The following is a 27,053-nucleotide window of genomic DNA, read 5'->3' as shown; positions in this document are numbered from 1 at the left end:
TGGCACCAGGGACTGAAGACCATTCATGAGGCATTTATAATTTGGAGACACCATTCAGTAAATACCCCCCTCCCCAGATGGTGAGGACCCTCCTGTTCTGCTGCCTGTCAGTGTGTCTGTCTCTCCTCCAGCTTCCCTAGGAGCAGTGGAACCCCTTTCCACCCATCTCTTCTTTCTTTTCAGCTGCTTTCTCTCCTTCCTCCTCCCTCGGCACCTGCCATGGACAGTCCAGCATCCGACAGTGAATGCCTCTCATTGTCAGGTGTTGAGCCTATTCTAGAGCCCTGAAATGGTGACTTCTGAAGATGCTGCCATACCCAGCCTGCTGTCTTTTGGAGAGGACGTACCTGCCCTTTCACTACATTCTGCTCTAAGGTGACCACTGTCAGAAGGTTCACAGGTGACTCCTGCACCGTGTGCATCTGTGGTCACTAGGAGACCTGGAGACCCATGTTAACAGCCTCCAGCCTTGGAAACACTGGAAGAAAGGGAATGGTATAGAGGCTGGAGAGATGGCTCAGTGGTTAAGAGCGCTGTCTACTCTTCCAGAAGACCTGGGTTCAATTCCCAGCACCCACAAAGCAGCGCATAGCTGTCTGTAGCTCCAGTTCCAGGGAATCTGACACCTCACACAGACATGCATGCAGGCAAAACACCAATGCACATAAAACATAAATTATATTAGCCAGGCAGTGGTGGCACATACCTTTAAGCACAGCACTTGGGAGGCAGAGGCAGGTGGATCTCTGTGAGTTCAAGGCCAGCCTGGGCTACAGAGTGAGTTCCAGGATAGGCTCCAAAGCTACACAGAGAAACCCTGTCTTAAAAAAACCCATAAATTATTTTTAAAAATGGAATAGAAATCTGTTCACTGAGTGTACTGAGAGAAAACATGCTCCTGTGGTGTAGTATTCCACCAAACAAGGTGTTTCTATGGACATTTTAATTGTATGTAATTTTAAAGTTTTGTTCTCACAGCCTCACCTTAGCCAAAAGTACAGAAATGAAACAAACCTTTCTAGTGTGTGTGTGTCCACTTGTATATAATGTGTTCGGGGTGTGGGTGTGGGTGTGAACATCAGAGGACAACTCCGTGGGATCACTTCTGTCACCGTTATGTTTCAAGAACTGAACTCAAGTTGCCAAGGCTTGCACGGTGCGGGTCTAAAAACAGACTATCGAGGCCAGCTGGCCCCGCTTACATGGCAGCCTGTGTCCAGGGCCCTCTCCTGCTGCACCTCAGCTCCACAGGGCCGATCCACTGTTGCATAAACTCCCTGTTCCTTGCATGGTGGGATGACACTGTAATCTGATAGTGCCTGCCAGAAAGGGCAGTGTGTGGGTACAGCTCCTGGCCCCAAGGCTCCTGCACATCTGACGCCATGCTTTCAGGACACCAAGGCTGCACGTGAAGGTGCTGCCAGCCTCATCACTGACTGAGGTGCCTGCTCTTCCCTCAAGGATAGGCATCCTCCACAGAAGAGGGTCCTTGAGAATGGGGGGTTTGAACGTTAACAGTGAGATGTGACTCTCAAATGAGAAAGTCTGTGCAAGGCTCTGATGCCATGCAAACAAGCAGGGCTCACCACAGCACCTGTGCTGCAGGCCCTGTCCACGTATGAAGCTCTTCTCAGTTACTGCTTAGCTTGGTGTGGCCTGAAAGTCCAAAGGGCACTCATATCCTTGTAAGGCCCCCCGTTAGTAGTGCCACCTTGAAACCAGCCGCAGTGATGGGAACATGTTTAGGAATACGGGTTGTACTGAAGTAGGAAGCCAGAGACCACAGTTCCCCAGTTCCCTTCCCAGGGCACACCCCAGTGACTCGAGGCCTTCCTATAAGGCCCCATCTCTTTCAAGATTTATTTTCTTCTCAAGATTATGTGTATGTGTGTGTGGAGAGGGGGTACAGTGTGAGTGTAGATGCCTGTGAAAGCCAGAGAGGAAGCTGTGGGTTCCCCGGAGCTAGGGTTTACAAGCAGTGAGTTGCTTGACATGGGTCCTGGGAATTGAGCTTGGTCCTCTGGAAGAGTAGTATATGCTCATAACCACTGAGTCACCTCTCTGGCATGAGGCCTTTTTTTTAAAAAAAAAATTCTTTAACACACACACACACACACACACACACACACACACACATACACACACACACACACATATTTGTTTTGTTTTATTTTTTTCAAGACAGGGTTTCTCTGTGTAGTTTTGCGCCTTTCCTGGAACTCACTTTGTAGACCAGGCTGGCCTCGAACTCACAGAGATCCGCCTGCCTCTGCTTCCCGAGTGCTGGGATTAAAGGCGTGCGCCACCACTGTTATTTATAGAGACCCAATGGAAGTCAGTTATCTCATTCCAGATTTTTTATGAAGGTTGACATCAAGGCCTTTACCCCACTGAGTCTCTGAACCAACTCGCCAGCCCTATGCCCAACCTCTTAAAGATTCCATGAGTACCTGGGGACCAAGATCCTACCATACAAACTTTGAGGGACACACTCCAACCATGCCCAGACCACAGCACTAAGCCACGGCACTACACCCTTCCTCCTCTACTGTGGTGATGACATGAGATGGCTCAGGGATTTCAGAGGTGCTCTGGGGATCAGATCACATGCGTAAAACTCACTGCACCAGGCTGGGCATGGTGTGCACTCAGGGAAGATGTCTTCCAACCTGGCCTTCCGTGAAGACAGCTCTGCCAGTGCACAGCCATCTTCCCTACCACCAGCCCACAGACTGGTTTTCTTAATGCAACACAAGTCTAGACCAGGACTGCCTAGTACAGTGGTTCTCAGCCTTCCTAATGCTGTGACCCTTTAATATCGTTCCTCATGTTGTGGTGACCCCCAACCATAAAATTATTCTCATTGCTACTTTATAACTGTAATTTTGCTAGATATGAATCGCAAAGTAAATATCTGATATGCAGGATATCCGATATGTGACCCCTCTGAAGGGGTCTTGACCCACATGTTGAGAATCACTGGCCTAGAAGAACTAAAGTTTGGGGACAGATTTTTCATAACCTTTCTGCAGGGCACTACATTTCTTTCTATCTCTTCCTCCTCTTCTTGCTTCTCTCCCCCTCTCCAAAAGCAGCTAGCCCAATGGATATGCTGCAGTTACATTTCAGAATGAGATAAAAAATCCTCATATTTGAAGCATAATTATCCAAAGCAAAGGAGTCAGAACTTCAGGTCTGTTTATTTTCATTTGGATTTTTGAGACAGTGTCTCACTGTATAGTCCTGGCTGGCCTTAAACTCACCACTGTCTTGTCTCCATTCCCTTGAATGCTGGGATGATGAGTGTGCCACCAAGCTTGGCTCAGTCTTATTTTTTCGTATTTCACACATAGCGATGACATGTTCACAGTGACATGCTCACAAGCAGCTTCTCCAGAGCTCCTCTCTGATTCTGGGCTCCATCCTCGAGGTAGCGGCAGGCTGTCCCACGCACAGGGAAGGAGCTGGCCCAGGCCAGCCTCAGCAGTAGCTGTTCGGCTGCAGCACTTGGCTGATGCCTGCAGCCAGGGCTTGTGGTGTAGGGCTCTCTGCTGTGCAGCTCACGGGCAGGCCCTTGGCAGCCATGGCACGAGTTGTACTGGGGCCAATGGCTACAAACTGCAAGGAGGCAAGACACAAGAGACACGGTCTCAGAACCACAGCAAGGGCTGTGTGCAGAGCGTCATCTGGACAGACTTTTCGTTAGGACGTCATTCCTACGTGATGTTTCCTATAAACAACAGTGCCACCTGATCTGAAGCTGGCTTCAGAGTCTGTACAAGTCTCCTGCCATAAGTGCACATAGCCTTAGGATTGGGTGTGTGGGGACAAAGCCTGGGGTAGACACTATCTTTCTCAGGGGTCCAGCTGCAGACATTTCTGCTTCAATTTCAGGGGCTCTAGGTGGGAGCAGGTGGGGAGCAGGGGTGCCAAGGTGGGTCTGGATCTCCAGGAACACAGAACAGCCATAAGCTGGAAGGCCAGGGTTCTGCCCCCACCTTCTTATCTCTAACCAGGCTGTCCACTGGACTGTTGGGGGATTACATGAGGTGGTCAGGGTGAACTATGTGTTCAGTGCTAGGCACAGGCATATGCTCACTGACAGATGTGTGACCTCTCGGTGCACAGATGGTCACCCCACAGGCCATGTGGTCACTGTGAGAAGACAGGAAAGAAAAAGACAATGCAATGGCTCCCATTCATTTGGTGGCAGGTGCCATAAATTTCTCATTGCTCTGGCATGGCTCCTTTGTGGTAGTCTATGTAAGTCAGCCATAAGCAGCAAGCACAGGTCACAAGTTACCCCTTAACCTTCTGTGAGCCCTTGCATTTTAAATAGCACTGTATACACATTGGATCTCACAAACTGGAGGAAGGAAGGCCACTGTGCAAATCTGGGGTAGAGCTGAAACAAGGATGCTAAGCCGCCCAGTTCATGGATCTCAGGACTCTATCCTCTGTCAACCTCAACAGTACCCATGTGGGCTGGCACTAAGTCCCAGTGATGAAGGAAGACTCCCATGAATTTGTATTGGCCCACAGTTGTTGTGATCAATGTTAGCTCTGAAACTCTTTCTTCCCTAGCAGCTGCAGAGCCCAGGGTCCCAGCAGCATCTTTAACTACTGGTGTGTTGTACACTAAACCGTGGCAGTATGATGACTGGGGGATGGCAAGAACCCACGGGTTACAGTAAGGAATGGGAGAGATTTAAGATGGGCACATTTGCTATGCCCCAGCTGCTCCATGAGTCTAGACAGTACTGGCAACAAAGTCCTGAGTTGAAATTCCAAGCATCCATTTTGCTCCGACTTGAGTATTCTTAGGATGAAGATAGAGTAAGGTTATAGTGGCATGAGTTCTTATCAAGGTAGACCAGCATGGTCAGCCCAGGTGAGTTCTGAGGCATGCTCCCATCATCAGCTGCCCCGGTCCACAGAGACACCCATGAGCAGCACTGGCACTGCTGCTAACTCTTTCCCTGTGCCCAAGTGCTCACTCAGCCAGTGAGCATGGTGAGCACCCATGGGCCGTTTCTCTTCAATCCTGCTGCAGACTCAGGTGCCACCTTCCTGCCCTGGTAACCCTTCTAAAGGTTGCCTTCTAATAATGTACTATATGATGCTGACAAGGTGTTGAATCTCTGTGCTCAGTTTCCCCTGAAAGGAGGACAGTTACCTCATCCTGCTGGTTGCCCACAACCAGACTAGCCTAAGCTAGGACTGCAAGAACTGAGACCACTGCCCGGCAACTGCCAGGACCATGGCTATGTATCACCACACCCCACAGCCTGGCATGCCCCTTTCTGGGTTCCAACCATGATTCTTCCTTTTCAGCTGTGTGACCCAGGGCAGGGCACAGCTGCTCTGCACCTAACATTCCACCTTGAAACTGGGAAAAGTCTGATGTTCAGGTGGGACACACCTGTGAGATGCATCTGTGATAAGCTAACGTGTTGGAACACCTGACTGAAGTGAGCTCTTGGGGTGGGGGAGGGAGTGGGACCTACTGTCCCTGGGTTCTAGGCCACACTTTGTACCTTGTCCTCAGCCCCTGCAGAGTCTGGTCAAGGGCACTTCTGTTGCAGGTGCCACAAGAGTTGTGTTACTAGAAAACCATTTCAAGATGGAATAAAGGAGGGAAAGGCACCAACACCCACACCAAACCCTGCCAGAAGGGCCTCACTTGAGTCCTCCACTAACCGAGGACAATGCCATGCAGGGAAGGCCAAACAGTTGGCTATACAGGACAAAAAACTTGGGGATAATATCCCCAAATTTGAATATGACCAGCTCAGAGGAGATCAGCAACATATGCAGAGCACCAGCAAAGAAGTAGCAGGGTCCCTCGGACTCTCCAGTCACCTCACGGGCATCTGACTCAACATGGAAATTCCAGGATATAGTGGAGAGCAAAAGGCCGAAGTCCATAGAATACCATACCTTGATCTGATCAAAGCTGCCACCAGATAACGCCTGAATATACTCCAGGCTGTATTTTAGGCCGGAGGGACTGAAAAATGTGATGCTGGCTGGGATACCCTATGGGAAAGGAGAAGATGAGATCTAGCCTTTGCCCCTAGACAACATTCCTCAGCTTATCAACATCAACCCTTTAAGCCCAGAAGCCAGAAGCCCTGGGGGGTGAGGGGTGGGGGGTAGGGGTAGGGGTGGGGGGGTTGGGGAGTGGAGAGTGGGGGTGGGGTTCTGCATCAGTAGGATCGATCCCTGGCTATGTGGCATTCTCAGCCCACCAAGGCATAGTCTGAAGGACTTGTTTATATAGCAGGCTGAGGTTGGAGAGGCTGGCAATTCCCACTGGTTGCTCTGCTAGCCCCCGGTCTGTTTGGCCAGAAGATACCGACTCTGTGGAGCCCAGTCTCAGCAGAGGAGACACCTCCAGCCCATGGGTTAAACAGCCCTCATGGAATTAACAGTCTTCTTGTTGGCTTCTGTTAACTTCTACCCTCTAGGGACAGAGCAGACAACAACCAGCCAGCCTGCATGGTTCCTCTACACTTGGACTGACCAACAGAACCCCCACAACAGGCATGGTATGCAGAAGCTGTTCTAGGAGGGCAAAGGGATGTGACTTCTGAATGGCAATGATGGAGGTAGCCATTAATTTAAGAAGCACTCTGCATTCTCCTGCCCCAGGTCTCCCAATCCCAATCCAGACTCCACAGTGGGCTTTCCAGTGTTGGCTCAGCCTCTACCTCACAGAATGGAGAGCAAAGGCAGTAACAAGGCCACAGTCTATTTCAGGACTTTGTACATGGTAGATGTTACACAAACAGCTTTGTATGAATTATCTTCTTTAATCTTTATAACACTTTCACTGGATGGGTCTATTCCCATATCACAGATACACAAATGGAGCACCAGAAAAGCCACTTGTGCAGTCACATGGCTGGGAATGATAGAACCCCAAGAAGAATCAACACCTGCAATCTCATGTCCCCAACTCATCCTCCTCCCCTGGGGCCTGCCCTGCCAGGACTTGCTCTCCCTGGAAACCCTACATACCTGATTTTCATAGTAGCTCTCCAGGTTCCCTTGGATTCCAGGATGTGGAATTGTCTGATAGACATGCATGCTTTCCATGGGGATCCCTGTGCACAATCAAAACCAGGAGACAGGCTTCATCGTACTGAGAATGGGATGGGGCATCTGCACCCTAGTGTGTAGCTGATGGGGACCATCAACACACCTCTGAGAACCAACTCCTCAGAAATGGGAAGCTCAACAAGGGGGCAAAAGACCCTGCCCAGCCCTCTGTGGCCTGCAGAGCACTGTGGAATCAATCTCAAGTCGGGAAGGCTGAGTCAGCAGAGAAAGTCCCAGAAACCACAGCCTTCATCGGTACCCACAGATGCCTTTGGTTCTGTGTGTGTGAGTTTGTCAACACAGTTCTGATCCTGGCTGCTCCATGAATCCCACAGACATGCCACCAGGAAGTGAGGGCCGAGGCAGCTCTCAAAAAAGGTTCAGCATCAGGAGACCCAACTGCATCCCAGTTCTGTCTGTACATGGTCATGTGTGCCTCCTGGGCCTCAGGACATTCATCTTTGGGGATGCCATTAGCTGATTCTAGTCACCTTTGTCCTTGAGCATTTTTGGAAGAGTATCTCCTTTGATAGTTCCACAGGGAAAGAGAAGAGGCAGTTCTGAAGATGGCCCTGTGAAGACACAACCAGACACTGTAAGAGCTTGGTAAAATCTCAAGAGAAGAGGTAATACTGAAGACAGCCCTGTGAACATACCACCAGACACCGTAAAACCTTTGTAAAATCTCAGAGTGACATTGTGCACAGAGGCACATGGAGGGCAACTCCCAGGAGGGTGAAGCTGGGGGCTCCAGGACCAGCTTTGCTCTAAGATCTTAGTTCCAGCACCTGTCGCCAGGAAGGGCAACTGCTGCGCTGTGCTGGCCTTGAAGGGTTCCATGAAGAACCAGAGGGAACATGAACCTAGAAAGAGCCTAGAAAACTCAGCCACAAAAACAAGGCACCGCTCTCCTACTTGCTGCCTGAGCTCTCTGTCAGGACGTGACTCCCTGGTTCATGGTCCCTATTTGGAATGCAGACTCTGTACTTAACTAGGTAAGAAAGTAAGTAAGGACTCGGCTGGTATTGGCACTGGGCATACTTCCTAGCTCTGGAGGGGGTTCTGGCTGAGCCAGGCACATATGCACGAGGTAGTAAGGAACTGGCACTTTGAAGTGGCTCTGTAGCCACCTCCAACAAAGACAAATTCCCTGCCCTTACTATTTGCCCAGCCATGCCAGTAGCCCCTTAAGCAAGTGCCTAAAGGGCATAAAAGACAGGAGGCTGCTCCAATGGCCCTGCATCTCACTGTGCCCCACCACCCACCTCCACCTGTGAAGACCAGAGGCAATCAATGTTCGGCCCTGAACACTTCGCAACTGACAGAACAGCAAGCTGCAATAAAACCATCCAAACAAACCGAGGGACTGCCGGATTCACAGTTCCTTAACTGTGAACACAAAGTGTTTTACTAAAACCAGCCATTTCTTCCATATCAGATCAAGAAATGTAATGGGTGCTGGTCGTGCACAAACATAACATATTTCCTATACTGTGATGATCCCTCTGAACACTCCACTGGTGACTGAGATCAGAGGAAGAATCAAACAAAACTCCCCAGCTAGCACTGGCTCTGAGAAGCGGTAGCTAAGTGACAGGAATGGCTGTAGGCCACTATGTTTGAAGTACAAGCAACAGTGACATGCTGGTGGATGTTTTATTTAAACTGCTCTGTAAATATTGGTACCAACATAGAAGAGCACACGACTTGGGAAATGATTAACTACAGATCACAGCTGCCTGCTGAGTTCTCTTTCCAGTGAAGTGCTGCAGGTACCACTCCTAGGCACCCATGTGTAAAGACATGTTCAGGTGCTGTGCTCTCCACCCTGGCCTAGGTGGCTCTCCTGTGTCTTTTTGTGAATGTTGTGGCCTGAAGGTGCAGGAAACTAGGGGCTAGAGCTCTTCCTTGGGCATCTATGGGAAGTCAAACAGTTCAACTTTCCAGCAAGCCTTGCCCCAAAGGCATGAAAAGAGCTTCTAGATGATTCAAGAATCTCCCCTCCCCTTTATCTCTTCATTCATTTATCTTATTCCTAGATGGGTGGGAAACATAGGACTCAAGTTCCATCTTGTATCTCTAAGGCTGGGCTGCAGTGGTGCAGGGCTTCCTGAGGACACAGGCTTGTCTGGCCAAGACCAGCCATGGAAGCACGTGGGGCTCACACACGAATAGTTGGCCAGATCAGCGGCCTTCCCAGGAAGGAAATGTTGAGTATGTCCATATGGAACTCTATTGAGAGAGTTCTAATGACCTGCCTTTCCTAAGAGCTCTCTGCCCTAAGTAAAAAGCCAGCTGGCTGTGGTGGCTCACGCCCATGATCCTGGCATGCAGGAGACAGAGGCGGGAGGATCACTACAAGTTTGAAAACAGACTGGTCTGCACAGGCAGACCAAGGTCAGCCTGGCCTGCAGAATTTTGAGATCTGGACTCAAAATTGAACAAAATGGAACTACACCACCACAACAAACCCCCTTCTTTAAAAAAAAAACTTAATTTCTGTGGATTTATTTTCAACCTGATTAGGTCAGTGCAATAGCAAAGCTGGCTGATTTTCAACCTACGTAGGCCAATGCAATGGGTGCAACCACCACCACCACCACCACCACCACCACCACCACCCACCCACCCACCCACCCACGCATGCACGCATGCACGGTGACTTGTGGAGCCCAAGGGCTCTGCTCTCCATTGCTGTAACAGGGTGTGGCCTGGCACTGTGGGCTAACACAGATGACAAGTGACATTGTTGAAGTTCAAGTGATACAATGCTGCTGAGAAGGGGCCTGAGGAACAGTCTCCACAAGACAGTGAGAGATGCAAACAGGAGCATCCCCTGATGTGGGGAAGAACTGAGTTGTAAACTCAGGCCTCAACTGCAGATCATCAGGGCATTGAAGCTAACTGGAGCATGGGAGCAGGAACTCTACATCTAGGTCATTTCAAAGAAAGGCAGTCCAGTCTGCCTTGGCTTCTGTCTCTTTAAATGTGACTATCTTTGCTTCTGTACCACTTACCTTGTAGTTACTCTCTCATTCTGAGAGAGATGGGAGAGGAGGACAGTTGTCTATAATGAGTGATAACAGCTTTAAGTGCCCACAATGAGGCCTGACTCATAGTAAATAATCGTTAAGTAAAATAATGAGCAATAGCTAGGAGTTGGCCTTGTTATGTATCACACACTGGAAGTACATTTGTAACTTTAAAATTGGACTGTGACTGGTGGTGGTGGCACTCAGGAGGCAGAGGCAGGAGATCTCTGTGAGTTTGAGGCCAGCCTAGTCTACAAAGCGAGTTCCAGGATAGCCAGGGCTACAAAGAGAAACCCTGTCTTGAAAAACAAAACAAAACAAAACAAAGAAACCTGGGTGGGGGTGGGCTGCAGTTTACATCAAGGAAAATCATTAATGTCTTCTTGGTTAAAAACCCAGGTACAGGTCCTTATTAGCAGCAGTTAACTAGGACTTTATCTGTATATTCTAATTGCAAATGGAAGGTTTATTAGGCCTACAGACAAGGTGGCGATAAGCTAGAAGTAACAATGGCTTTGCAAAGACTGCATCCCCTGGCTGACGACAGGGCTGGGTAAGGGTATTTGTATCTAAGCCTGATGATCTGAGTTTGAACCCTAGGACTCACAGGTAGGAGAGGACCAATCCCCAGAGACAGGGCACAGCATGTTACTATCCAGCCTGCCAAGCCTGGGCCAGTCAGCTGAAGCAGTGTGGGAACTCCCAAGTGGCACTGACCCTCTGCCTTGTGCTTACAAAGCAAGGAAACCAGCCTGGTGGCCCTAGGCCTTATAATGAGCATGACTTATAATGAGTATCCTTCCAGAACAGATGCATGGAATTTGAGTAGCACTCAAGACTTGCCCTGGAGACAGGTGGATGCAAAATGTCCCATTCATGGAATGGGCAATTATCTCTCCTAAATGCTGGCAATCCCAAGAGAACACCATGATCTGTCCTTTATATTTAGGTCTACGTTTTTAAAAGACAGGCTTCAGTGCTATGTACAGCTATGCTTCAGATCCCGCTATGCATCTAAATCTGGCTGGGCACCTGTACCCCTATCATGCCCTTTATAACAGACCAGTGAACACGGGCAGAGTGTTGCTGAGTTCCAGAAGCCATTCTTCAAAGTTACTGACCCTCAGGGGGGGCTGTGGGAACTAGATCTGTAACCCAGTTGGACAGAGTGTAAGTCCCTTGGACACTCAATATTTACATCAAAGTTGGGCTGTCTTGTGGGATTGAGCCTTTTCCTGTGGGTCTGCACTCTGGGTTGATTCAGAACTGAATTACATTATGGGATTCCCAGCTGGTAATCTGAGGAGTTGGACCGTTGGCTGTTGGTGTGAAGAAAAGCCCGTTTGGTACAGCAGCCTCACCACACCAACTGTTTGCTGCCCTTTTTCACTACTTTAGTCACTTGCCTTCCCAAGCCCAGCTTATACTGGGAGCCCCCAGTAGGCAGGAGGGCTGGAGGGCCCTAGCCCTATACTCTAACAGGCCTGGGTGTCTGGCTAAAGATCTGCTAAGGCAGACTTAACTGACTTGGTGTTCTATGAAGTGGCAGAGAGTATAGAAGTTGGAAAGAGAGGTTCAATTCAAGCATCAGGTGCCCAATAGGCCTCCTTAGCCAATGAACACGGGGTTCAGGAGAATGTAGACTTGGTAAACCATCCCATGGCTAGAGCTCCCTCTTTGAAGAAGAGTGATCAGAAGGGACCCTGTCAGGCACTGCAAGCTGGAGGCCCCCAAAGCTCTGCCACACCAGGCTCAGGCACCCTAGAACTCTCACTTCAGTGGGGTCCCCTCACTCCGAATCTAGGTGGTACCTAGCCAGCAGCTCCTTGAAGGCAAGTGGACACAAAGCAGAGTTTAGTTAGGTTTGCTGAAGGTGATAGGCCACACACATCAATGGATTTGCAGGTTTAATTCTCAATTCTAGCCATTACCTCACAGCCTGAGTCCTTGGTCTCCAGTGCCTCAATAATAGCACATGAAAAAAGGACTTCTAATGTTGACAGGAATGTTTCATTGTCCAATGCAGGGTCACTGATGAAATGTGCCCCGTGCATCTGAGGAACTGAATGTGGAATTGTATTTAATCTGGATTACTGTAGCAGCCATCCTGGACGGCACATTTGTCACCAGACACGGCTCTTTCCCTGGTGGCTGTGAAGACTGGCTTCTGAGGCACACTGAGCACTTGTTCACATTAGTTTTCAGTGTTAATGCTGAGGTCTAGTTACCGAAAAGTAGTTAAATGCCTATTTATTTATTTACTTAGTGCTAGGGAATGAACCCAGGACTTCATGCATACTAGAGAAGTACTCTGACACTCAATTATACCCCCAGCTTTGAAATTGTTTTTAAAAGAAACTGATATGCCACTAATACATGTAATTTTTTTGTATCAGTTAAACAATTTAAATAGAAAGATGCTCTAGATTCATTTTCTAGATTCATTCTGACCAAAACAACTTCGGGAGAAAGGGGTTTATTTCAGCTGACAGGTTATAGTCCATCATTGAGAGAAGGAAGAGAGGACCTTGAAGCAAGAAACTGACTGCAGAGGAAAGTTCCTTGCTGACGGGTTCACAGGCTTAGTTAGGCTTGGCTAGCTTTCTTGTGTAACCCCGCACTACCTGCCCAGGGAATGGTGCCACCCACAGTGGGCAGAACCCTCCTACATCAGTTATCAATCAGGACAAACTCCAAAGCCATGTCCACAGTCCAGTCTGATCTGAGTAATTCCTCAATTGAGATTCCTCATGTCACTCTAGGCTACGTCAAGTTAACAGTCAAACCTAACCAAGACAGATGTCTGTTTCCATACTGAAAAAAAGTAGAGAATTGGCAACTTGGGGAGGGCCTCTGCCATCCCTTGCTTGCTGCTGAAATTTACAGGTGGCTCTGCCCAGGGTCTGTCTGGATCTAGGGAGCCTTAGTCGAAAGTTCAGGATTTTAGGAGCAGCTTCTGGAGAACACTAACATGTAAAAGCTAGAGAACCTCTTGGCAATGGGAGTAGCTTATGGCATGAGAACCTCAGAAGACTTTTGCATGCAAGTTTACAGATCACAAAAGCCAATACGACTTCCTGAAGGCATAGATTTTAACTAACGTAGTTTGTTTCATCCATTATTGTTTGAGAAGCCATAAGATCTACTGAAGGTTCTTTGCCCAGTTCCTACAACCTTTGAGGAAAGCCAAAGCCATGTCAGCACTCCATCCTGCCCGCCTCCCAGCCCAGCAGATCCCAAAGCAATTTCTCAAGAGGGGTCAGCACATTACAGACCCGGTCAGAGCCAAGACCCAGGGTTTACATTTTCCCCAGATGTTCTCCTATTTCAACTATAGAGTCTGGTAGCTCTGACAGAGATCTGCCTGCAAAACCATCAACGCCCGGCTGGCTGACCTTGAGAGCAGGTCCAGATTCCCTCCCCTGACATAGAACAAGAGGATTCTACTTGAGTCCTGGGGCTGGGTGACACAGCTGCTGCAAGGACCAGTGTCTGCAGCAGGATTTGACACACAGGAAGAGGACAGGAAACACAGCACAGAGGCGGGCATTCTCAATCTTCCAGCCCTCATTCCTATAATTAGCTTAAGGCAAATCACCACCTAAGTCCAAACAGCCCTAGGGCTGGTCCATGTGCTGACCAAAGACAACCTTATGGGGAGCCAGTTCTTTGCCTGGGAGCATGTTTTGTGAGGGAGGGTGGGTTTCATGTGAGGCGGTCTTCACTTACTGGAGCAAATATATTCAGCAAGCTTTTCTGCATTTCCACTGTGTGCTCCTTTTGCATCCAGGCCGATTTTATTCACTGGAAAATGATGAAGAGGTGAATTCCTTTGGCAGTTACGGAAACCCTTTTGTTCCTACATTACTTTTAAACTGCAAATGTACAGGCACTGTTTTCCCACTCATGGAGACATGTCCTCTGGAAGCCAAGTAGAAAGACCATGGCTATCGTTTCCAAGACGAGGGCGCCCTGGGCACACCTTCCCTAGACAGGAGTCTTTGTCCTAACTAGCTTCTTTGAACCCCATTTAGCTTATCTACATGAGCCAAAACCACAGGCCCTGTAGAACTGTCTTAGGCTTATGTGATAATGAGGCCAACTGCTGGCATCTGCTTATCAGTCAAGAGATGGTGAGCATTCGGGAGCCACTAAGTTTTGCAAGCATCTCTTTAAAGAGCCCTCACTTCATAGGGAGATGTGATCAGCTCCCATTCAGAAAGGGGTAATGGGCTGATGTGGCCAGACTGGAATGGAGGGGCAGAGGAAAGGTTTCATAACCACCGACAAGGACCCATAGCACTATGGACACAGGTAGCTTAGGGAGGGTGCTGTCCCAGCCGCTCTCTCAATGCAGTCCTGGAGCTCTCTATATAGACTAGGCTGGCCTCCAACTCACAGAGATCCTCCTGCCTCTGCCTCCCGGGTGCTGGGTGGGATTAAAGGTATGCGCTACCACACCCAGCCAAGCCTTCTTGAAGAGAACAAGAAGCAGACAGATGAAGACTCCTTGCCTTCTCCAGACAGGGAACATGTGGCTACTCCGCAGAGGATGTGAATGAAGGTAGGGCCCACTCAGCACTGCTACCTGCGTAGAGGAACACGTGCCTTCCAGAGGAAAGATGTATGGTAGCCAAACAACTGGTGGCTATGTTATCACCAATGACAGCTTCAGTGGGAACACCACCAGCTTTTCATTCATGAATCATTATAAATGTACTGTGCCTGAGGAAAAAGCCTCCTGCAGGTGTAAACTCTGTTCAGCACCAAAGCTGTCCCTGCACTGCGCTGCTGACCCAGGCTACCAGGGACAAGTGAGCCAGGAAGCCTGAAGTCCCCAGGAACTGAACTGAGGCAGGAGGACTTACTAAGGCTAGCCCTCAATACAGGAGGCACGTGTGACCCCCTCATCCCTGCTTTGCCATTTCATTTCCCTCCACTTTGGCTACCCTTGGCCAACTATGTCCTGAAAATACTAAATGAAGAATTCCAGAAATAAGCAGCTCATAGGTACCAGGCTGGATGTGGTCTGAGTATGAAATCTCATCCATCCCACCTAGGATTCGAACCATCATCTTCCCATAACTCCTTACCTAGAGAAGCAGTGGCACTTCCAACCACGTACACAGACTTGGCATTCCATCTGTTTTTCAGAGACTTTTCCCAGTCTGCAAAACATGGAGTTACACATGAGCTATGCATACAAAGTGGCCATCTGGATGCTGTTAAGACAGCTTGCTTCTTCATTCTAAGGCCCCAGGCCTTCACTTCAGCAGGAGACTGAGCACTCAGTCTCCAAAGCAAGCCAGCCACTTGTGCAAGAAGATGACAGTGACAGCACCACTATCCTCATTCCCTCACTGACCACTCTGCCCCTGGCAACGTCCTGGATGCTCCGCTGTGGGACTCAGACTATGTAGTGTGCATCAAAAACCTGTGGCTCAAGACACTGGCACAGAGCAGCCATGACTTGTTCCAGCTAGTAGGAGAGTAACCCCATGGTTTGGGTGTTATGGAGCTTTCTCCAAGGTCAGGTCACCTAGGGGAAGAAAGGTCAAGGAGCTCACAGTGGCCAGTATGGCTGCATGAATCCAGGCCTGCAGGACTCCCAAGCCCCAGCACTAACCATCTCCCAATTGCTTCCCGTCACTGGAAGAACTCCCCATGCCTGTGTTTTAACTGTAAATGAGGTCACAGTACTGTGCATGCCTCCGGACTATATTTAGCACTCAGTCTGGAGCCTGGGTGTCAGGAAATGGGTTGGGTCACTATATACTGCTGTAATGGAGAACAAGGAGCGGCCATGTCAAAAAGGACTTTGGCAGGGCCATGAAGCATTTCCTCACTTGAGTGAAGTGTCACTTACCCTACTTTCAGAGGAAGAAATTGGCACAGCACATAAGTAAACATTTAAAAGGCAACCGAGGGCTTGTGAGATAGTTCAGCAGGTAAAGGCGTTTGCCATCAAGGCTGACGATCTAAGTTTGATCCCTGGGACCCACGGGGTGAAAGGAGAGAACCAATTGTCCGCTGATCACACATATCATGGCATATACCCAATAAAGAAGTAAGTACATAATAATAAAAATGATGAAATAAAACAAATGAATAAATGGGAAGTGAGAGCACCCTCTCAACATGTCTATGTGGGGACTCAGGGAGGCACCTGTAAGCCAGCATGCCCAGATACTCGGGCATGTAGCCACCTCTGGACTGCAGTGACTCAGAAAAGAAAGAAGAGTAAATAAGTCTGGTGGATTCAGAGCAGACCCACCCTCACCTTCAGTTTTATTGTCCTTCTCCAAACACAGCTTCACTGCTTCCACTGCCCTGGGGCTGGTGAAAATGAGTCCTCCAAAGCCTTCGGGATGAGACAGCTGCACCAAAACCAACAGAGGCTGGCTCAGTCTCAGCCTCTCCAAGAGCTATGAGCCTGAGTCCAAGTGCATCTGCAAAGAAGTGGGCAACCAGTCCTACCCTGCCTTCCCTGCACCCACCTGACACCTGCCTCATACGGACTGTGGGCCTGGAGCCATGCTGGGCTTTGGGTGAGCCCCTTCATTGTCACAGCCCTTCCCTCCAGAAGCTCCTTCTTGGGCAGAGACATACACCTGCAACCCAGGAGATGAGCAGAGCAGAGGGGCAACCTGACCCAGCATGGGATGGGTCAGTGGAGTAAGATGCAGGCAGGAAGGCAAACCTGACCTATATCCATAACACAGCTAGACTATCAAGGAGGTAAACCCAGCTGAAGCCTGGGTTCAAATACAGTACTGTGCTGAATACCTCTGAGCCAGGCACTGAGCTGCTGCATACCCCTGACTTTACTCCAGGTGTCCACACCAAATCTGTTTATTTACAGTACTGGGTACCCAACATGCATTGTGCACACCCAGCACACCCTCAGGCCACCATCAATCTGAAAGATTTGGAGGCTTCACTGCCTGACTCCTGCAGTAGCCGCCAAGCCTACTGAGTAGAGCAAAGTGGTGGGCAGAAGCCCTGGGCTTGCATTTGGCCTTCCTTACTGGCTAGGTGCCTGGCTTAGTTGCTACACCAACGTTCACTCTAAACTCAGAAACACCTCCCTAGGCTTCTGTGCACAGGCAGGGATGGTCTAAAAAGGCCCTAACTCTGACAGCCATGCTGGTAGGGCCTTATCTCCGGGGCCCACAGCTTCCTGATGAAGCCGATAGGGGCTCAGGGAGAGAAGCCTATGGGGAGTCTCCAGCACCCAGGTGAGTGTGTACTGCCCTTGTGTTCATGTCTAGTGGTAAAATGAGGCTGGCACTCTTGTGGCTTGGGCTGCCAAGAATTCTACGGAGGGCAAGCCCTAGCATGGGGCTCTTACCTTTTCTGACAAACTGGGAAGAGACAAAAACTCAAAGGACAGAACAGGAATTAGCGTAGCTTCCAGTCCGTACAATCCTAGTTCCTGCAAATGAAAGAATGGCATTCTTGGTTGGCTAGAGCTGTCTTGAAAATAAGGTCATGAAATCACATTAACTGCTATCTGGAAATAAGGGAGCATGCCATCACATTAGCTATGCATCAAGTTCACTGAGTTTTAGCATTCTCACCCCTACCTCCACTAGCAAGAAAGCTCTAGTTTAGAGGCGAAGGAATAAGGCTCAGCCACTTACCTGGATATATGGATCCTGGCCACTGTCATCATCCTTAGCATCTTTCAGTAAGAGAACCTTCATTGTGCTTGGCAGCCTTTATGAAAGACACAGGGACAGAGCAAGGAAATCGCTCTTAATTAGATCTCAAAGACCGTTCCTAGGCAGTGCTGGAAAGGGACAGAGGACAAGAATGAGGAAATCATCCACCGCCCCTGTGGTGCTAAATAGGCGTGGTCTTTCAGGCTAGCAAGGGCTCAAGACCCCTGTCACTGATAAGGCCAAAGGATAGCATGTTAGCAGTTGATACTGCCTGGAAAGGCAAGTGACAGCCATTAGTGAAATCAAGTGACTAAGCCAGACTGTGGCCACCAGAGAGAGAAATGAGTATCAAATAGAATAGCAAATAGAGAAATGAGTATCTCATTTTAAGGAGGAAAATAAATAACTGAGTAAGGAGGTAAATAAATGATTTCCTTTTCAAAATGAACTAAGTAGCTTATAAGCCCTTCAGGTACACTGACTTTCCACCTCTCAAGCCATTAAATGTTATTAAATGTTTATTAAATGTTACCAAGTTTCCTGAGATAATCTATCAACCTGGAAACAACTTGTCAACATGTACCATCTATAAGGATGTACCATCTTACATAATTCATACCTTTTCTTCCTATAATTGCACTTCTAAGAATGAACACAAGACAAAAATCAAAACCATGCACAGCCAGGCCAGGTGGTGGTGGTGCACGCCTTTAATCCTAGAACTCAGGAGGCAGATCTCTGTGAGTTCGAGGCCAGTCTGGTCTACTGAGTGAGTTCCAGGCCAGGCTACACAGAGAAATTCTGTCTCAAAAATAAATAAATAAATAAATAAATAAATAAATAATCCCATTCCATGCTGGATGTGGTGGCATATGCTTTTAATCCCAGCCCTTGGGAGGCACAGGTAGGTGAGCTGAGGCCACCGAGGTCTACATAGCAAGTTTCAGGCTAGCAAGGGCTACACAGCGAGACTCTGTCTCCAAAAAAACGAAAAACAAAAAACAAAAAAAACAAAAACAAAAACAAAACAAACAAACAAAAAACCTTCTTGGTCATCTGTATAATTTCCAGTAACTGGAAACAATATAAGCATCCAATGAGAGGCTGGTTAAGTAAACTATGATGCAGGTTTTAGAAAATCATTAAATATTTTTTTTAATTTTTATTTTTTTGAAAATCATTAAATATTGACAAATAAGCTAATTACATGGGTTATCTAATCAAACATGTTAAGCAAAACATGCAAGAACAGTTAGATAAGTAGTATGGTTTTATGTACAAATACATGAGAGCATACACACCCAAACATTAATAGTACTTACTTCTGAATAGGCATTAGTATGATTTTTCTTCTTTTACTTTCCCTTATTATCCAAAAGTGTTATGAGCATTATATTCCTGGTTATATGGGAGACATTAAAAAAATCACTCAAAGGTCTCACAATAAATAGCAGGCAATACCTGCGGAATAAATCTGGCTGAGAGGAGGACCATCGCACCATAGACAGCATCAGACCCACCAAGAGAACACACTGGGCACTGGAAATGAGTGAGCTTTGGGAGCCGTGATTCACGTTACTGATTACACTGACGGCTGGGGAACATGAAACACTAGGAAATCTGGCTCAAACTGAGCTGCTCTACATCTAAGTAGCCAAATCCAGCTAAGGGATAAGAGTTATAAAAGAATGGGCTACTTGTTGCTGCTGTCCAGGTGTCAGAGAAATGGGCAAGGGAGAAAAAAACAGATGATATGGTTTCTATCACTTCCTGGGGTTCTCAAAGTGTCTCAGCCAGAAATTAGGACACTTCACCTCTGTGGTGGTCATGTCTTTTTGTCATTTCAGTTTTCCCAGCTTAGGATAGTAAATCTTACTTTTATTTTACTCTGTGTCTTGATTTGTTTTTTGAAGATAAGATACCACACTGTAGTAGATAGCTCAGGCTGTCTGGAACTATATGGCCCAGGTTGGCCTTGAATTTAAGCCTTCAAAGTGCTAGGATTATAGGCATGTACTACTTGATTCAACTGAAAAGAGGTCAAGGGATTTGTAAAGCACACTCCCCAGGTGTGTCTATGAGGGTGTTTCCAGAGAGGATTAAAGGGGAAGACCTGCCTCTGAGCGCAGACCTATAAAGTAGAGGTCTGGATGGAATAAGAGGCAGAGGAGAACGCCCATACTTCCTGCTGTACAGTACCAAGCCTTAGCCACATAACAGTCTACCCTCTGAAACCATGAGCCAAAAGGAATGATTGCTTCCTCTAAGTTGTTATCTTGTGTCTTCAAGTCACAGCTTTGGAAAACCACTCAACATCCAGTTTCCACTTATTTACAAATGGTGACCAAAGTGCTGTTAATAAGGTGTTTAGAGACTGACCAAGTCCACTAACTGATGGTATTCATGGACCTTTTTTTTTTCAAGACAGGGTTTCTCTGTGTAGCTTTGGAGCCTGTCCTAGAACTGACTCTGTAGACTGAGCTGGCTTCAAACTCGCAGAGATCTACCTGCCTCAGCCTCCTGAGTGCTGGGATTAAAGGTGTGTGCCACCACTGCCTGGCTCCTTTTTGGTTTTTTGAGACAGGGTTTCTCTGTGTGGCCTTGGCTGTCCTGGAACTCACTCTGTAGACCAGGCTGGCCTCAAACTCTGAGATCCACCTGCCTCTGCCTCCCGTGTACTGTGATTTAAGGCATGCACCACCACTGCCAGGCTTAACATTTTTTTTTTCTTTTCCTGATGGACTTTTAGGAAGAAAGATCACCCCAGATAACTTTAGGGAGCCTGACTCAATCAGTCCACAGGTATTACTAAGAGCAGCATGGGGGCCCTCCAAAACAGGAAGATTCTACCTCTAGACCAGCTTTGGCTTGAACAGCGCCCCAGCCTGCATGTCCCATTGGCCTGCCCTTCTTATTGGTTTGCCTTGCCAGCCTCACAGTTATACTATATGAGATGACTAGCTGAAATGGTCCACCATCTTACACCACTGTAGCCAGAACTTCACATAAACTTTACCCATTACTGAGACTGGCTACAAATGTTACAGCTAGTCCTCATGAGGCTTAATCATTGTTTTAGTTTTTCACAGGATCTCACAGAGATACCATCACCCCTAGACAACAGGGAGATACTCCCTTCCCCCAACAGGTTTTCGTTTTCTCAGGGTTATGGATAATTGTCATCTGTTAGGGGTTGGTTATAATTTGTTCTAGGGTTGGGGGTGGAACAATAAAGATTATACTTAGATAGAATCTCATTTAGAATAGAAAAAGGGGGGTAGGTAGGATAAGAAGGTAGATTATTATATCTACTTATAAATCAAAAAAGCATCTATCAGTTTTAGATAATTTGCATTGGCATAGATTCTGGTATATCGATACAAATTCAAAGTTATTTTTCTATTCCTGTCTAAGATAATTTGTATATTGATACAAATTCAAAATTATATTTGTCATACTGTATGCATGTTCTACTTCAGCTTAGGGTATTTTGTATATTGATACAAATTAAGGATATTTTTGTCATATTGCACTATACATTTCTACCTCTGATTAAGATATTTTTGTATATTGTCACAAATTCAAGGCCATTGTCCTTATATTGTACATCTGTTTACAGATTGTTGATTTTTATAATGTAAAGCCTTAGTCTTTAACAGGTTAATAGTCACCCATGCTTGTCATACTTATAGTCATAACAGTTAGGTTTTTTAGACATACAGAGACATATTTCAGATGGATAGGTAATTTTTAAACACTTCAAAGATCTAGAGATATGGCATTTAAATGTTTTAAAAACTTTTGCCATAATAACGGTTGACATGAGACACAATTGCTCCTGGCAGTGCCAATCTACTCCTGAGAAGATGATGAGCGTCAAAGACACTCCATATGGAGTTTGTCTTCTTCTTGGCAAAACTGGCCTGTTGGGCAAAGAACTGCCCTTGCCTCAACTGCTGACAGTAAGCATGCTGTCCAGTCTGGATAAGCAGGACATAAGGAAAAGCAACTGTTGAACCTTGCCAAGACAGGGTAGGACAGTCTTTTAAATTTTCCTGCTTCTGAAAATGGTCTGTCAGATATTCTAGGCCTATAGCCAAAGTAGCATGCCCCAACGTTGTAGAGAAACACTGGGTGACTGTCCAAGCAGCCAGCTGTTTCTGTCATTTCTTGCATTTTTGGAAGTTGCCTGCTTGCACTGCCTGTTTACTTAGGTATTATTATTTTCCTTCTCAGGTCTTTGATGGGGTTGAAGACTAGATAGTTACAGTTACAATCCTCTCATATTTTAGCTAAGCACATTTCAGGTACAAGATTTAGTAGATTCTTCAGGATAGAACAGCTATTGGCGTAATCTCTGTAATTTGCCAATTACCTATGGTCTGGACATTGAGTATGTGTTTTTTTGCTTGATGTTGTTCTTGGTTGTAGTTCCATTTTTGTTTATGTCATTACCTTTTCTTTCTTCTGGACAATACTTCATAATTGTTCTTATTGCATATAGCTTTATGTTAGGATTAGAACCCTTTTATTTAGACAAAAAAGGGGAAGTGTTGTGGTAATTCATTCCTTTTAGCCAATGGCTTTGAGGTAGAAAGCCCTAGGGCATGGCCTTGCCTGTTTTACAGCAGAAGAGCAGGGCTCATGCACTCTCTCTTGGGGGGGATGGAGCAGGATGGTTGGTTCCCATTGCCCCTGGAGAACAAGGACAGCAGGATAAACAGTGGTGTCTACTTTGTTCTGTATCAGTGAATGTATTATCCCCATTTTATACCTTAATAAATTCTTGCCGGGCGGTGGTGGCGCACGCCTTTAATCCCAGCACTCAGGAGGCAGAGGCAGGTGGATCTTTGTGAGTTCAAGGCCAGCCTGGTCTACAGAGCGAGATCCAGGAAAAGGCGCAAAGCTATACAGAGAAACCCTGTCTCGAAAAACCAAAAAATAAAAATAAATAAAAAAAATAAAAATAAATTATTGAGATCCTTTAACAGATGCTCATGGGTTCACATAACACAAGTCAATTTCTCCTAATATATCTCCTAATTATATCTCTTCTTAGCTGTTTCTTGGCTTAGGTTCTAATGCACCTTCCACTGAGAGCTCCAGGAATCTGGTATGAAATTTAGTGGCAAGTAAAATCTAGAGTTTTCTGCTGAAGAATGAATTCTTCAGAAGTCCACAATGTAAGCAACAAGAGTAGACATTAAAAAGCCAAAACATGATGATCGTGTGGCCTTGCGGTGCTCTTCAACCTGCTTATGTGCCTGTCATAGTTCTACAGAGGACATTTTAGTAATGCTTAAAAAAACAAAGTCAACTTCTCACTTGTCTTTCTAGTTTGTTGTCAAGCAGTACAGCCTAATCCCCTGGGCCTGCACGCTTCATGAGTCAGGTCTACAGGATTTTCTTGAGGTTGAGTGATAATTTCAGGTACTAGCAAGTGCTGTGAGGTGATGATATAGTAAGTAGGGTTCTGATAGCTATGAGTTACCTCTCCAGGTACCAGGGAGACTGTTCTGGGGAGGTGGCATCTGAATGACAATAGCAGAGGCCAGAGGAACAGATGAAGCTCTGCCTAGCAAGCATCAGGTCCTGGATTTGACCCCTGACTACTACCTGAATGACACTAAGGAGAGATGTTCAAGTGTCAGGAGGAAATCCAGGTGTCTCCATGAAAGAACAGGTTTGGCTCAAGAATAAAGGTCAAAGAGAGCTTTGGATTTCTTTTTCTTTTCTTTTCCTTTTTCTTTTGGTTTTTTTGAGACAGGGCTTCTCTGTGTAGCTTTGGAGCCTGCCCTGGTGGATTTCTTTTAAACCAGTGAATGGCCTTATTCCTAGGAGCTCGTTTCCTTTCTCTTTAAGGAAATGCAATCACTTCCCCAGTTTCAAAGATGCTGGGTAAATTTAAAGTGTTTTTCTACAGCGTGAACAAATACTGCTAGGAAGGAAACCTTCAGAAAGCCAGTATCTGGGGCTGGAGAGATGGCTTGGTGGTTAAAAGCACTTGTTGTTCTTGCACAGGACCCAGGTTCAGTTTCCAGCACCCACGTGGTTTACAGTCACCTATAAGTTCAGTTCCAGTGGCTGAAGCCCTTGTCTGGCCTCCTCAGGCACTACATGTACTGCATGCAGATGGTGTATGCTTCTAATTACATAAAATAAAAATAAAATAAATTGGCCTTTAAAAAAAAAAGCCAATGTCTGAAAGGCCACCAGCTCCAATTTACCCATAAACTTTCTGGACTAATCTTAACCTGGAATCCAGAAGCAGCAAGCACCTATTACACATTGCCCTCCACGCACAAACGTTCCCACGTCATGACGTCATTATCCTACGCCTATTATTCATAGCCAATGCTAGTTCTATGTAAACAATATGCTTTCCTTTCTCAGATTTTCATTATAAAAATGCTCTTAGCTGTCTTGTTGCTGGTAATTACAGAACGTGTCCTGGGACCTGGTCCTTTTCTGGCTAGCACGCATATGGCTCAGCAAACCCTTTATTTCAGAGAATGCTTGTTCACAAAACTTGCTGAGCACTAGACATGGAGAAGAGCAGCTATTTGGGTATCTCACAATCCAGTCAAATTGACAGATCAAATTGTCACAGTGGACTAAGCATTTTACAGTCCTCACTTAAGCCTGCAAAGCAGCTATTATCCTCATTTTACAGGAAGGGAAACCATGGCTCTTCATTTCCCCAAGGTCAGCAGAATAAATGTTAGCGATACAACCAGAATCCAGATCTGAAGCCCAGGGCTCATCCACCTAACCACTAGCTACCAGCTGACCTTTAAGACAAATCCTGTATTAAAGAGGAACAAGTGAGCCAGAAGTTGTCAATCCACTTCCTACATTCCCTGCAGTCAGTAAAGCAGAGGTAGGCCATCTGGTTACAGGTGCTATTCTAATGCATACTCTGACCACAAGCTCCAGATTAAGAACTAATCTGAGGCCGGGCGGTGGTGGCGTACACCTTTAATCCCAGCACTCGGGAGGCAGAGCCAGGCGGATCTCTGTGAGTTCGAGGCCAGCCTGGGCTACCAAATGAGTTCCAGGAAAGGCGCAAAGCTACACAGAGAAACCCTGTCTCGAAAAACCAAAAAAAAAAAAAAAAAAAGAACTAATCTGAGGGCACAAGGAGAAGCCTTTCTTTTTTTTCCACCTTGTAAAGCAATACAAGATCCTGGAGGAAAATTTGCAAAATTAAAAAAATGCAATTATTCAGAAAATTAAAAATAGAATTAATTGAATGATTATGCTATTGCACTTCTAGGCACAGATCACAGAAAAAACAGAAGCAGAGACTTGAGTGAGGTATTTTGTACACTTATGTCCATGGCAGCACTGTCTAATAGTATGAGCAAATCTAGTGTCCACAAACATAGCTGAAAATGAAGACCAGGTGTACAATGGGGCTGTTCAGCCTTAGGTAAGAAATTGTAATGCATGAGTACTGCGATTCCAATTAAAGTCCTTCGTCAAATTCATACAGATGAAGTAGGAGGTAACTGCCAGGGGGCTGTGGAAAGTGATACTGGGGAACTGTGTTTTTCTGTGTGGGGATGTGTACCTGTTGATGAGCATTGTCCTCTATCACTCTTAAGCTCATATTTTGAGAAGAGGTCTCTCTTGAACCCGAAAACCACTGATTGGTTAGATTAGTTGGCCAGTGAGTCCTGGATCCACCTGTCTCCATCCTACCCGTTACTCAGTGCTGGGGTTATATTTCCCAGCATGTGGGTGCTGGGAAATGCTGGTACATCCAGCATTTCACTCACTAAGCCATCTTGAAGCCTGATACTGGGGAACTGTTTAATAGTGGTAATGGCAATGAAACAGTTTGGTTAAACTTAAGCCAAGAACCATGCATTTAAATGTTAAATTTGTTATGCATATTTTACCATGACAGAAAAAAAAAACCCATAATGCATTGGGGGGAAATTGTTCTTGAGTCTCAGTGCAATACTATTGACACACTTTAAATTGTTTTTTCTATTATTAGCCTTGTGATAGGTATGCATTACAGGAACATGTTTTTTTGGACAATTACAAAACCCAAGGCAGTCATTTTAAGTTACTCTATCAGAGGTGGAATCCTGGTGTCATTACTGTCCATGATATAACCTGGTAGATAAGAAACTCCCGGGACACCTGGATCTCACAGGATACCATCATGGGGACTCTCGGTTAATGGGGGCCTTTGTATCCTGACTATCTCCTACTGATGACGGATCATTGGGGTTATTCACATTTCTAAATTTCTCTGGCAAAGGCTTCCTTACTTCCAGGGCAGCTCATTCTGGTTTGGGAATCAAACACCTCATTTGCTGACGTTATTTTACAGAGAAAAAGGAGAACCACGGAGCTTATTGGCAGGAAGTTAATGTTTTCCCTAGTTAATGATCTTTCTCAATAACCTTTACAAGGAGCTGCAAGTCTGTGCAAGACTCTGGGATAAACCTGACTGGTAGACTTTTATCTGATACAGGTTTTAATCATCAGGATATTCCTTGCAAAAAATCTGGCTTCTCTTGAAATCTGAAACTTTGGACCAGAACTTTAGGCACAAGTGGTGGCAGAGGAGGAGAACTCTCGATAACTTGCCGGAATCCCCTTCCTCCTGTTCTATTCTTTTCAAACAATTCTTTTTTTTTTTTTTTTTGGTTTTTCGAGACAGGGTCTCTCCGTGTAGCTTTGCGCCTTTCCTGGAGCTCACTCTGTAGCCCAGGCTGGCCTCGAACTCACAAAGATCCGCCTGGCTCTGCCTCCCGAGTGCTGGGATTAAAGGCGTGCGCCACCACCGCCCGGCTCAAACAATTCTTTTAACGACACCATGGGCCCGCGGCAGCAAAGTCTTGTCTACTTGGAACTTTGTTAGGGAGATGGCGCGGGACCGGCCCCTAGTTGGCAGCTGCACCGGGACCCCTCCCCGCGGTGTCGCGGATCGCTAGGGCCTGCGTGCAACTCCGCAGGCCGGTGTCCTAGACCCGACACCTACCTCGCGGGCTAAGAGGTAGGACCGAATCTCCCGGTTCCAGCCGGAGCTGCGGAGCACTGACAACCGGGAGCCGCCCCTCACCCAGCAGCCAGCGGTCCCTGCCTTCTTACCTCAGGCGCCTGGGCCGCCCGCCCACATCTGGCTGCGCACGCGCACAGGCCACTAGGCGCCGGCGGAAGGAGCGCAGCGGGATGGGCCAAACCACTGCGCACAGAGGGGGAGATCTGTGGAGAATGAGGGGGGCGGGAGGAT

The 27,053-nt window shown here is 46.9% G+C and overlaps 1 protein-coding gene across 5 annotated transcripts; it reads right to left on the bottom strand.

The window, feature by feature from the left end:
- Positions 1–3,181: 3,181 nt before the first annotated feature.
- Uros (uroporphyrinogen III synthase) lies at positions 3,182–27,011 on the bottom strand. 5 transcript variants are annotated; one of them, XM_059265167.1, is made up of 11 exons: positions 26,912–26,954; positions 19,123–19,198; positions 17,780–17,855; positions 17,488–17,571; positions 16,417–16,513; positions 15,230–15,304; positions 13,866–13,940; positions 7,596–7,676; positions 7,024–7,109; positions 5,941–6,039; positions 3,182–3,618 (listed from the first exon to the last, which is right to left on the bottom strand). In XM_059265167.1, the coding sequence occupies exons 2-11, from the start codon at positions 19,134–19,136 to the stop codon at positions 3,481–3,483; spliced, it is 825 nt and encodes a 274-aa protein (XP_059121150.1). In that variant the 5' UTR covers positions 19,137–19,198; positions 26,912–26,954; the 3' UTR covers positions 3,182–3,480. The 5 variants fall into 5 exon arrangements, with proteins under 5 accessions (XP_059121150.1, XP_059121158.1, XP_059121176.1 ...); XM_059265175.1 differs by having other exon boundaries at positions 26,802–26,913; XM_059265193.1 differs by lacking the exon at positions 19,123–19,198 and having other exon boundaries at positions 26,912–27,011.
- Positions 27,012–27,053: the final 42 nt, after the last annotated feature.

This window comes from Peromyscus eremicus, chromosome 1, assembly GCF_949786415.1.
Source record: "Peromyscus eremicus chromosome 1, PerEre_H2_v1, whole genome shotgun sequence".
Classification (NCBI taxonomy): Eukaryota; Metazoa; Chordata; class Mammalia; order Rodentia; family Cricetidae; genus Peromyscus; species Peromyscus eremicus.
This window is presented reverse-complemented; position numbering and strand designations above follow the sequence as displayed.